The following is a 12710-nucleotide window of genomic DNA, read 5'->3' as shown; positions in this document are numbered from 1 at the left end:
ACCTTTCACATTTCCTGTTCATAAGAGGGAATCAAAATTTTTGAAGCCAGTCATGTCTTATGAATACTTGCTTCTCCATTCAGAAATCCAGAACAGCCCAATAGTGAAGAAAAACTCTCTGCATCTAAAAGTAACATTCATTATTTTCCTCCGGTTCTTTTAAAGTTCTTTTTATTCAGCTTTGCTATTTGAGTTTAGAAAAAGAGCTAGCATGAGTTATCTGAAATTTCCTAGCGGCCTAGAAATTGTATTCTGAATACCACACCTATAACCTTGTATGTTTACATTTTTTCCTCCAATATCACAGCTGCCCAGATACTTAGTGGAACCGTCAGGATATCAAATCTCAACTATAGCTCAGAGTTCAGCAACACAAGTAGTGAAGAGTATCAAAATTTTACACAGTTGTTTCTCACTGAGGTAAGTAAATATGATACGAGTGGGAAAACTCAATATGGTATAAAATGGGTATAATTATGTATTTAATGGGTTGTACTGTTGTCCTTCAGTGGAGCTTCTCACTTCTCTCCTTTCTTCTGAAGCCCCCACCACCCTCAAAACCTGCTCCAGAGTGTTGGAAGACCCTTGCGAGCAGATTTTTTTGGGGGGGGGGGCATGAAGAGCACAGGGAGAGCAATGAGATACACAACCATTGTCTCTCATGTGATCTTGAATCTTGGGCTTCAATTAGGGCTGGTAGTCCTGTGGCAAGAACCTGACGTGTGTTCATCACTTGAAGATTGCAACATCATGTTGTCTCGCAAGTATGAAGCAGTGATCAGAGCCATGTTCTCACCTTCACATCCACACTGCCACTACCCAACCTGAACCTCCATGTATCCCTTGGCTCCCACATGTTCAGCCAAAGTCGAGGGCAGGCTCTATGCATGTGCAGCAGGATGCATTCATTGAATGCATGCGCTTAGGTCTATGGTTTTTGCCACCTCACATCCCTGCCCCTCCCCCGCATAAATTTCATACATTCAACTAAGAGTTATCAAATGATGAAAAATTGAGTTGTCTTGTGGTGGTGGTTGTTAACTTTATTTATATAACACCGCACAGTAACATTGTTATCTAGGCAGCTTACAAACATAAAATGATAAGATCACAACTAAAACAAGACAACCCTAAAATAACAATTTGCAAAACAAGAGAAAAGCTAGGTACCGGTACCTACTTATGGGAAACAGTCTTCTGTTCATACCTGTCTATAATGTGGGTTTCTCATTTATAATAAAAAGGGTAAAACCATGCTGGTCCAACCAGTTCAAAGGGTAGTAAGAAAGAATTGTGCATTATTGATTCAGTTCCCTGATGTAGGCCCACCCCATCTTCTGAATATTCTCTAATCTTGGGTCCAAACGTGAAGCAGTTCCCAGTGCCTGATAGGTTGAGTTGTCTGTAAAACTTCCTGCACACAAAATCCAAGTCATTCTCAGTGCACATTTTTATCCAGGACATTCATTCTGTTTTGACAATAGGTCCGTACGTCTCTGCCCCTTAATATTCTTCCGAAAATGGATGCTGGCTTGATTAAAATGTTGATAACGAGTGTGACTAATGGAAGTGTAGTGGTGAGCTTCAACCTCCTGATTCCAGCAGACATGGATGCAAGCAACGTTTCCAGTTCTTTCCTTGAGGCCTTTCTCCACAGCCGCCATTTCATGATTGATAACAGCAGTCTCTCCTTACATGGTAAGCAATGGTTTATTGTTGTAATTTCTCAAACCCTGAAAAATGGTAAGTGCTGGACTTCAGACTTCAATTCTAAAAGTAGGTCACAAATGAAAGTGGCAAATGAAAAGCTGTTATGGGACCTTTAGTGTTTGTACTGACTATCTCACAAAATAAAATGTACAATATGATTCATCATTTCTAAGCTAAAACAACTTATGTTCGGTCACAAATGTAGAACCATTCTTGACATTGCATTTTATTTGTTTATTTTACTTAATTTATATGCCACTGTTCCTTCGAGGGGCTCAAGGTACATGTTGCAGCCACCTCCACATTATCCTCAAACAACCCTGTGAAGTAGGTGAAGCTGAGAGAGTGTGACTCTATAAAGAGTCACCCAGTGGGCATTGTGGCCAAGGGAGGGTTTGAAACTATATATTTGCTTCCTAGTCTAATCACCTCCTTTAGTAACAGTAGAAAAGCAGCATCTCCAAAATGGCATCCAACACACACACAGACACACACACACACACACACACACACACACACACACACACACTTCATGCGGCATAATCCTATGCAGGTTTATTCATTAGTAAATCTTAAAGGATTGCAGCCTTGGAATGATTGCTATGAAATGGCACCTCCCATTTCAGTCGAAATGACATCTCCTCTAGAAAACCTACATGCATTGCCTCTTCAGAAGTATGGAGCTGGTGGCATTCTTTTGGAGAAAGCTGGAGTTCATGGTGTGGGGAAGAATCAAAGTCCTTCCAGCTGGGGTTGGTACTTAAAGGTGGGGGAAAAAACTTCTCGATAGCCTGTGAGAATGCTGGCTTATAACACTGCCAGTACTATAACTGCAAGTGCAGCTAAATAAAAAAAAATCACTCATGAATTGTCAACTCTCTTTATTATTATTATTATAATATAAAAAACAGATTATGATGAGTGTGAGAAGGAAGAAACAGATTGTTCTTCTGATGCATCTTGCTCTAATACTTATGGATCTTATGAATGCAGCTGCAAAGAAGGATTTGTCAACGCGAATGCTGAGAGACCCGGGAGAAACTGTGAAGGCAATGTTTCAATATTTACTTTCATTTCCTCTTATGAATATAAGATCAGAGCCCATTTAGCAAATTCACCATAGGTGGGATTACAATACAGTCTATAAACATATTATAGCAGGTGTTCACACAAAATAAGCCTGAAATAAGGTGCTGGTGGATCAACTGGTGTATGTATAAATTCATTTGAGAAGGGCAGTAGAGGGGCAATTACATTATTTTGCTCACTGGAGTCCAAGGGGGCTCATTTCTGTGAACATTTTTTAGCAGAACTGAAAAGCTCTCCCCACCCCTTCACCCCTTTTGGTGATTGTTTGGGAAAGGCTTGAAAATGTTCACCTATTCAGGAAGCATTTCACTTGCTGAATTAATTTTGTCCTCAGTGGCATCAGCACATAGTCAGTTCCAATGGCCTACATAGCATTGTGACATCAGCTCAATAAATGGCAATCATTTAAACGAATTCTATGCAATTTTACACACATTTCATTTACCAAGCAAAATTAAATTATATTAATTTAACCAAAACATCTTTTGAATTCCCAAGTCATGTTACAACCCTTTAGCACCTTTCATTTTTTGGAACTGAAAACTGAAAAATTCAACAAGACCTATTGTTACAATTTAAGCTTTTTAAAAGGGAATATTTCAGCCCTCCTGAAACCACTCCTTTCGATGAGAAAATTAAAATGGAACAACATTCCCACTTTAAACCTATTTTAATAATGTGCTCTGGTTGACTCCCTGTAAGAAAATTAATTGAATGATGCGAGTTGCCATATCTTTCCCTTCCACTCTATAGCACTTTTTTCCAACCCTGATGCAGGAGCTACCCAGACAAAAGACCTGAGCAGCACAGTTTTACCTTTGACAGATCCGTATACTTCAAACCATGTGCCATCACCTGCTGGAGAGGATTCTTCTGTCCCCAAAACCAGAAGTTTGGAAAATGCAACCACCAGCACTATATTTAGCAATGCATCTACAGAACTAATACTGAATGTTCAAGTCTCATCCTCACCACCCAGTAAGCCTTCCCAGGGGGTTTTAATTAAGAAAGCAGTCAGAGTGCTTTGCGAGATTGAAAAAATTGTCATCACCATTCAGAAGGACTTTTTGAAGCAAGAATCTATCCCAGAATCTTCCCTGTACCTGGGAAGGCCCCACTGCAATGTAAGCTCCAGCAATTCCAGTCATGTCATACTTCGGACTGGGTGGAACGAATGTGGAACTGAAGTACAAACCGTAAGTCACTTCAATCTCGGAAGAGAACATTAAGTGATATTTACTGACATATATTAATAATGAGATCACTGAGATAACAAAGTAAGCATCAAAGGTCCCTGAAACTATAGCGTTCAGACTTGCACCCTCCAAAACTACTGGGGAACTTGCTTAAGAACAGAGAAGGTTGGAAAATTATTACCCACAATCCCTAAAGGAAACTGCTTACATATGAAAATAGGATAGCGAATGAGAGATAGGCTTTTGGTTTGGTGAGCAGTTTGGATATAAACCATTGCTCTAATTCATAATCATAATTAATAATGATGTGATATTCTTACCTTCCATTTCCTTTCCTTGCTCTTGTGCAGAAAATTTCATCACTGAGGCCTAACCTGCTAATTGTTCTTAGTGAGGATGAATAGAAGAAACACATGCCTCTATTCAATCTGTAGAGTATAGCTGGAGTTGCTTTATGGTCCTTTATAGAGATTTGGGAGGCTGAAGTTTTAAAGTTTTTGGCAGTAGTTCTGCCTTATTAATGCTGCAGGTGTATTTGTACAAAATAATCAATATGTCTGTTCTGTGGCCTCATACAGGAAGAACTACATTTTTATTTTGTCACTTGCATTAATATGTCTAAAGTTTATTCCTGTGCATAATGGTGGCTACATGCAATTGGTTAGCATGTAGACATAATGGTGTGACATTTCCTGGGAGCCATCATGAACTGAGGGTTGTGTGAATTAGTAGACATGTGCCAGCTCTATAATCACCCCAACCACTCCTGATTGTATTGTATTAATTATTTTATAAATATTTATATAATACCCTTTAACCAAATGCCCATATTTTCACTCTCATATCATATTTTCACTATGCTTTTCTAAGATGACTAACTTAATTGTTTTAATGGTGTTTCCTGCTTGGCAGGGGGTTGGACTGGATTGCCCTTGTGGTCTCTTACAACTCTATGATTCTATGATTCTAATCCTTCCTCATATGGAAAAGGTTCCATGCCCAATTGTTCTGTTTTATTTGCTGAAGCCAGTGTGTCCTCTTAAGTTATCCTTAAAATATAACAAACAAACCCCAATTTTTTCCCTTCTGTTGCATTTGTTTTTTTCAGAACACAACACACACCATAGTAAAATCAGTTCTTCGGAATGATCTGTTTTCTTCAAGGGTCATCCGCCACCTGAAGGTTGTCAGTCCAATCCTTTGTGTGTTTCAAAATGATCTCTTGACTTCATCTGGATATACTCCAGAAGGGTAAGTGGAAATGTTAAAACCCCAAATCCAAACGGTCTGGTGTACCTTCATTTTATTATAGACTAAGGCAGAGGTTTTCAACCTTTTTGAGTCCACAGCTCCCTTAACCAACTACATTCTTTCTGCAGCAGCCCTGTGGGGCTCAGGAGCCCAGTTATGTCACCCCTTGCCTGCAGAGCTGGCAGCCCCTCACCCCTTTTCGAACACCCTCCCTTCTGGAGTGTGTCCTCAGTCTCCTCTCCTCTCTCCTTGGGAGTCCTCTGGGCAGTCACAGCTGCCTCCCCTGGTCTCTGAGCTGCCACCCCAACACAAAGAGAGGTGCATTGTCACACTGCCCCACAGGGACCTGGGAAGCACCCCCTGACCAGCCCCAGAGGCACCATTTGCCTGCGGAGCTTGTAGCCAGGGCTGCTGCAACAAAACAGCTATGCAAGCCTTTGGGAGGCAGAGACATGAGAGGGCATTAGAGGAAGGGAGGGAAGGAAAGAGGGACAGAAGCCAGTGTTGTCCGTGGCACCCCTGGCCACCATTCGAGGCACCCCAGGGTGCCATGGCACACTGGATGAAAACCACTGCACTAAGGAATTGCAGTAAAGATCCCCCCTCCAAGAGACTCAGAGGGACACTAACACTCAGATAACAGCCTACTAAAAATGGACACACTCTCTACAACCTCCATAAAAGAGGAGAGGGAGAGAATGGGCTATAGTTTTGTGACAGTTCCGCACATTGTCATTTTTAAATTAGTTAATATTGTAGTTTGTTTCTGTTCTGCTGAGTGTTAGTTGTTATTAGGGGAGTCACTTACCATCAGCCCATCCCTATTCTGGTCCTAGCTGTAGTTGCACCTGCTTTTTAGGATAGAAAATAGCACTGTCTAGCTCTGTGTTTTTTGTTGTATATTTGTTGTGTCTGACTCTGTTTTATGTGTGTGCGTGCACACACAGAGTACTGTACACAGAATATAGAAAGAATGCTGGTATTATGCGCATATGGGACAGAGGAACAGAGGCCATAAAAAAAACAACACTCCATGAATTTTAACAACTGATTGTCTTGCAGGGTTTATACCATTTTTGAGGATTTACATGGATCAGGACACTTCTTAACAGAAATGCAGCTATTCATTGGAAATGCTCCAATTCCCAGAAATTTCACCATCTCTGCTAGTGACGACCTAATGATTGAAGTGGGAATACAGAGACATGATAGCAACCTCAAGGTGGTTGTCAGCGAATGTTGGGCAACTCCAACTAATAACTCAAAGGACCCTCTGTCATTTCCTTTTATAGATGACAGGTATGGTACATGCAATATATTCAGAGTGTCATACAAAAACCATGTACCAGGTATTGCTATCTGAAAAATTAAAATACAGCATTTAAGAGCATCATTTCGAGTTGGCAAGTCTGTGATTACTTAATATTTAGTTTAATTATTCTTTAGATTTCATCTTATTACTTGGGGTTACAAAAGCCATTATTTCTCAGTTTCTGCCCCCTGTTGGGATGATTTTATTGAACTACTGTCAATGGTAGTTGTAAAGATTACTAAATTAATGAATATGAAGTGGCTTGAATCCTCCCAAACAGTATACAGTATATAAATGCTGAATACCCAAGTTGACTGCAGCTACAATGGGCTTTCACAAGAACAGAAAAACAAAACTTACCTTTGATCATGGATTGATTATAAAAAGGAACGTGGTATTTCTTCCTGGATTAAATTAATTATGTTGTGGGGCGGGGCTAAGCAAAAAGGCAGTATTGAAAACTTGGTCTTTTTTTATCAAGTACAAGATAATGTACACCCATATATGCCTTGTTTAAATTATTATAATGTATGAATACTCTTAGGAAACAAAATGAAAATTGATAGGTATTGCAACTGCAGTTAATTGTTATAAGCTATTCCATAGCTGCCAAGGGAAGTGTGTCTGCTTCACTTTCTCTCTCTGGACGGCTACCATCAATTTTTGAAGGAAGCTCAAAAATAGAAATACAAGTTAGCATGGACAGTGTTGAATTATATTCTGTTCTCTTTTCAGTTGTCCAGTTCCAAATGCACACACCACTATGATTTCGAATGGGATATCCAACAAAGCCCAATTTAAACTGAAAATATTTTCCTTTGTCAATGACTCAGTGGTTTATCTACATTGCAAAATCCATGTTTGTCTGGAAATTCCGAGGAGTACTTGCAAGACGGTAAATAATAATAATAATAATAATAATAATAATATTTTTATTTATACCCCTCCCTCCCTGGCCAGGGCCAGGCTCAGGGCAGCTAACACCAAATATATATTACAATAAAACGTAATAGAAAACAACAACAACAAACAATTAAAATACGGCTTAAAATGCAGCTTAAAATGCAGCCTTATTGATAGTAGTCTATAAATCAAGACCATAAAGGGAGGAAACATCAGATATTCACCCAAGCCAGCTATCCATGCTGGTCCTACATGGGCCAGCAAAAAAGCCAAGGGAAAATTTATACAGTGGTACCCAGGTGGCGCTGTGGTTAAACCACTCAGCCTAGGGCTTGCTGATCAAAAGGTCGGCGGTTCGAATCCCTGTGACGGGGTGAGCTCCCGTTGCTTGGTCCCAGCTCCTGCCAACCTAGCAGTTCGAAAGCATGTCAAAATGCAAGTAGATAAATAGGAACCGCTACAGCGGGAAGGTAAACGGCGTTTCCATGTGCTGCTCTGGTTTGCCAGAAGCGGCTTTGTCATGCTGGCCACATGACCTGGAAGCTGTCTGCGGACAAACGCCGGCTCCCTCGGCCAATAATGCGAGATGAGCGCGCAACCCCAGAGTCGGTCACGACTGGACCTAATGGTCAGGGGTCCCTTTACCTTTACCTTACCTCTGCTTACGAATAACTCTACTTACGAATGTTTCTACTTTCGAACGGAGCTCCGTCCGTCATCTTGGATGCGGTTTAGATAGGATTTTTTCTACTTACAAATTTTTAGATAGGGTTGCTTCAACTTACGAATTTTTTCTCCCAATGCATTCCTATGCGATTCGACTTACAAATTTTTTCGACTTACGAATGTGCGTTCGGAATGCATTAAATTTGTAAGCAGAGGTACCACTGCATACCAAATCCTATATAAGGGGTCAGAGTGAGTCTAAGCCGAAGGCCAGGTGGAACAGCTCCGTCTTGCAGGCCCTGCGGAAAGATGTCAAATCTTGCAGGGCCCTGGTCTCTTGTGACAGAACGTTCCACCAAGTCGGGGCCAGTGCTGAAAAGGGGGCATACCAGGAGAGGCGGTCCCGTAGGTACGAGGGTCCTAGGCCACATAAGGATTTAAAGGTCAAAACCAGCACCTTAAACCTGACCCTGTACTCCACCTGGAACCAGTGCAGCTGGTAAAGCACTGGATGAATGTGATCCCGCGGCAAGGACCCCTTGAGTTTCTGGGTCAGCTTCAAGGGCAGCCCCGCATAGAGCGAGTTACAATAATCAAGCCTGGAGGTGACCGTCAAATGGATCACTGTGGCCAGATCAGGGCGAGAAAGGTAAGGGACCAGCTGCTTAATATGGCGGAGATGGGGAAATGCCACCTTTGCTCTGGCTGCAACCTGCGCCTCTATAGAAAGGGAGGCGTCAAAGGTTACACCCAGACTTTTTACAGAAGGTGCTGGCACTAATTGAGCCCCTGCAAGAGATGGGAGTTGGTCCCCCCCCCAACCCCATGTCGTCCTGACCCAGCCAGAGGACCTCTGTTTTCGAAGGATTTAACTTCAACCGGCTCCCATCCAGCCATCCAGCCACAGCTTCCAAGCATCTGGTCAGTGTGTTTGGGGCCGAGTCAGGGCAGCTGTCCATCAACAGATAAAGCTGGGTGTCATCAGACAACCCAGCCCAAAACTCTGGACAATCTGGAACAGGGGGCGCATAAAGATATTGAAAAGCATCGGGGAAAGGATTGCGCCCTGCGGCACTCCACACACCAAGGAGTGCCGCGATGACAACTACTTCCCTAGTGCCACCCTCTGTCCCCGACCTGAGATAAAGGAGCGCAGCCATTGTCGGACTGTGCCCTATAGGCAAAATGTGTATAGTCAGATAAGTTTGCTGATAAATTTTCATGGCGACTCTTCTAAAAAAATTATGGAAAAGTTAGAAAATGAGAGAAAGCAAAATTCTCCCATCCCTAGTTGCTGACCCTTCTTAGATGACATTTTGAAATCTATTAGTAAATGACTACTTTGAGTGTTATTGATTGAAGTCAATACTTAGCATTAGCTTGGAAGGTCCAGGAAAAGGCTTGGGAAAAATCTCTTATTAGAAGTATAAACTGTACAATGGAAAACTAGTTCCTACTGTAGTCTTAGATAAGTAAATGAACATGGTGATAATGAAATTAGTATTGGCAATGATGTTAATGGAGGATTCTTAGACTTGCTAGTATTTCTGAACTGTAAAAAGAAACATTCCCTTGAGTTTAGAGAATATGTGATACATATTTTCTCCTATGCAAGTGGTTCTGTTTTGAATTTTACTTATTTAAGTATTTCTCTACCGCCATATCATTAAACGTCTAGGTGTACAAATAGTTCTCAAACTAGCAGCTTTCAAAATCTGTTAAGATGGTCTGCAGAATGGTAGGCACCTAAACATTTCACGCTGGAAAAAGAGAAGGCCGCCAATGAATGTTTCTTCATTTTTATTCTTCCAGAACTGCAATGGTTTCCGTTTGATGAGGACTGGGGAAACTATTGCAATGCCCAAAGCATCTTGGGGGCCTCTGCGCAAATCCGGTGGTAAGCAATCAGTCACCAGGCTGGCAAAAATTAATACCGAGAGACTGCTGGAAGTAAAAAATGATAAGAATGGTCATAAATGGGTTGGGGCTGCTGTGAACTAAGCAACAGAACACTCCCTGTCAAAACCAACCAGAGCGGTCACTTGGCTCCAGGAGCAGGCCTTGGGCTGGCCCACCTGGCCCACCTCAGAGTACCACCCAGCCATACTGGGTTCTCACACTCACTCAGTGGCAGATTGTAGGCTCTCGAATTTCAGAGGCAGCCTGTGAGACACTAAAATATGCCTCCCCCACACCTCTCGCACTTCATTCTGGCCATACTACCCTAAAACTGCCTGACTCTCCTGTCTCCCTCCTTATAGCTATGTAGCATAATGAGGGCCACACATCAAGCACTGAAGTGCTTCAAGATGTTAACAGAGCAGACTGATTATTGTTTGTTAATGCTGTGCTAGCACTATTCTAATCTCATGACTATTGCACTTTATCCAGTCCCCAGACGTTGATAAAAATAAGTTTTATTAGTGGTTGTCTGAAAGTTCTCCACCGGCTGTATGTGGAGGAAGAGGACAGCATGGCCACTGCTGATCTGCTTAGGTCACAAGATCCTGTCATCTCTCTCTGTCTGGCTCCATCCCTTTCCTCCCTGAGCAGCAGCAGCAGTTTGTTGAATTGTGATAGTGAGAAGGTGGGATTATCTATGCAGACATTAAGGCTACAGACGTAGGAATCACCCACTCTTCCACTTGCCTGTGCCTAGAAAGTACAGGTCCAATCAGGGTTGTCTTTTCTTGTGCCATGCTTTCTAGACATGGGTCTGAATAGTTTTCCATTTGCCCTGCCACTTAATCTGGGAAAACACGCTTTCCACCACTGAATTGTAGCAAATTCCAAACTGCGGAAAACCCAGTTGACATTTGCTCCGATTCAGCAGTAAAGAGTGGATTTTCCTGGGAGAAAGTGGTGGGGTAAACAGAATTGTGGATGAGCCTTATCTTGAAGGCAAGCCCTACTGAATACAACAGGAGTTACTTCCAAGAAAACATGAACAGGTCTGCACTTTTGAAATCTGGTAACGTTTTACCTCATTTGCCTTTATGTTTTATAAGCATATTTAAAGTACCCAGTCACTCAAGGAATTCTGGGAAATGTAGTTTGTTAAGGGTGATGGGAATTGTAGCTCTGTATTGGGCAATCTACAGTTCCCAGGCTTCTGTTTTGGAAAAGGATATACTTTAAATGCATTGTGTGTATGCAAGCCAATATATCATCACATCTAATATTTTTATTTCCTTTATTTCAGCTGAAGAAAAGCGTGGCTTAGGAGCAGGTTATACAGTCCTCATTGTCATTGGTGTATTTGCTTTTATACTAGCTATAACAGGTCTTTCAGTTTTCCTACACCAACGCAAGACTGGGGCGTACAATTTCAAAATCAAGTCTGACAATTTTAACTACCAAGTGTTCTATGACTGAACATTTCAGTTTTCCAAATGTAAGTTCTAACTCTCACTAAACTATTGTTCAAAGGGCTAGCTTGTGTGGTCCCTAGGAAATCTTTTAAAATGAGTTTTCCCTAGTGAAATATATGGACTGGAGAGTAATTGGAGTTTTGCTGCTTCTTTCTGCAGTGTGTGTGTGTGTGTGTGTGTGTGTCAAAGGCCATCTACATGTAAAACCTAGTTTTTCCTTCAAAATTTGTCCTTTATACACCCAGTATCCACAATCAATCGGTATAGTGTGGTGAAAAAACCACTAGGAAGCAAGCTAGGAAGATGGGAAGTCAAACTCCTACTCAGTACTAAAGCTTATTGGGCAGCTTTAGCCATCTCACTTTGGGCTTGTTTGTCAACATTTAAGCATTCATCCACTTTCCTCCCACCCAGATTAGACCACACCTGCATGTATTTGAATTTGTATATAAGAAGCAACTATTTTTTTCCATGTACATACCAGTAGGGATTCCCTTTAGTGTTTGTCCCTGCCTTCTAATTTGTTGAGTTGTTTATGCTGATTATGTCGTGACAGGGCACATGTGTCGATAGCGGAATGAACACCTTAAAAAGAAAACCGCCCAGGAAGTGTGCAAAAGCACATAGTCAGACAACTGTAAATTCTTAGCACACATTTTTCTGATTGCTGTGCAGAATCTTGTGTAGATATTTGTAATGTGGTCTGTTTGCACAGCTTTCCAGTTTTGTGCAAAACTTGAGGGATCAAATGGGGAAAAACAAGGCTATGATTCTCTGTTTGGAGCACACTGGAAATAGCACAAGCACAGTCGGAAGAGAAATGAAAACATTAAGGGCATGTGGACAGGAAAAAGAAGATGATTGAGCTACCCGCTCCAAGACACAAAAACAAATAATCTGCAATCCTGAGTAGAGTACAGTGGTACCTTGGTTTGCAACCGTTTTGGATTACAACTGTTTTAGGTTACAACCACGCCAAACATGGAAGTGTGTGTCCCTTTTAAAAATTACAACCCATTTTATTTTGGAGGCCCCATTGGCGAAAGCGCGTCTTGGGTTACAACCTGTTTTGGTTTACAACCGGACCTCCAGAACGGATTATGGTTGTAAACCAAGGTACCACTGTAGTTTGAAGACTGATTATTCTCAGTTTATCTGATTATCTTGGTAGTGAATGAGCTTGAAGTTACAGGGGGAAAGCATCAAGACTGG

At 41.6% G+C, this 12710-nt stretch overlaps 1 protein-coding gene across 1 annotated transcript in view; it reads left to right on the top strand.

The window, feature by feature from the left end:
• UMODL1 (uromodulin like 1) overlaps nucleotides 1–11515 on the top strand; it is a 30875-nt gene extending 19360 nt beyond the window's left edge. Inside the window, exons 11-19 of the mRNA XM_060273667.1 lie at nucleotides 308–420; nucleotides 1485–1698; nucleotides 2622–2759; nucleotides 3577–3995; nucleotides 5104–5246; nucleotides 6309–6545; nucleotides 7294–7453; nucleotides 9940–10030; nucleotides 11327–11515. Coding sequence (XP_060129650.1) covers nucleotides 308–420; nucleotides 1485–1698; nucleotides 2622–2759; nucleotides 3577–3995; nucleotides 5104–5246; nucleotides 6309–6545; nucleotides 7294–7453; nucleotides 9940–10030; nucleotides 11327–11502 — 1691 coding nt within the window. The 3' untranslated portion in view covers nucleotides 11503–11515. The remainder of the gene's footprint in view (nucleotides 1–307; nucleotides 421–1484; nucleotides 1699–2621; nucleotides 2760–3576; nucleotides 3996–5103; nucleotides 5247–6308; nucleotides 6546–7293; nucleotides 7454–9939; nucleotides 10031–11326) is intronic.
• Nucleotides 11516–12710: the final 1195 nt, after the last annotated feature.

This window comes from Zootoca vivipara, chromosome 4, assembly GCF_963506605.1.
Source record: "Zootoca vivipara chromosome 4, rZooViv1.1, whole genome shotgun sequence".
Classification (NCBI taxonomy): domain Eukaryota; kingdom Metazoa; phylum Chordata; class Lepidosauria; order Squamata; family Lacertidae; genus Zootoca; species Zootoca vivipara.
The sequence above is the reverse complement of the archived record's forward strand: the minus strand, read 5'-3'. Positions and strand labels throughout refer to the sequence as shown.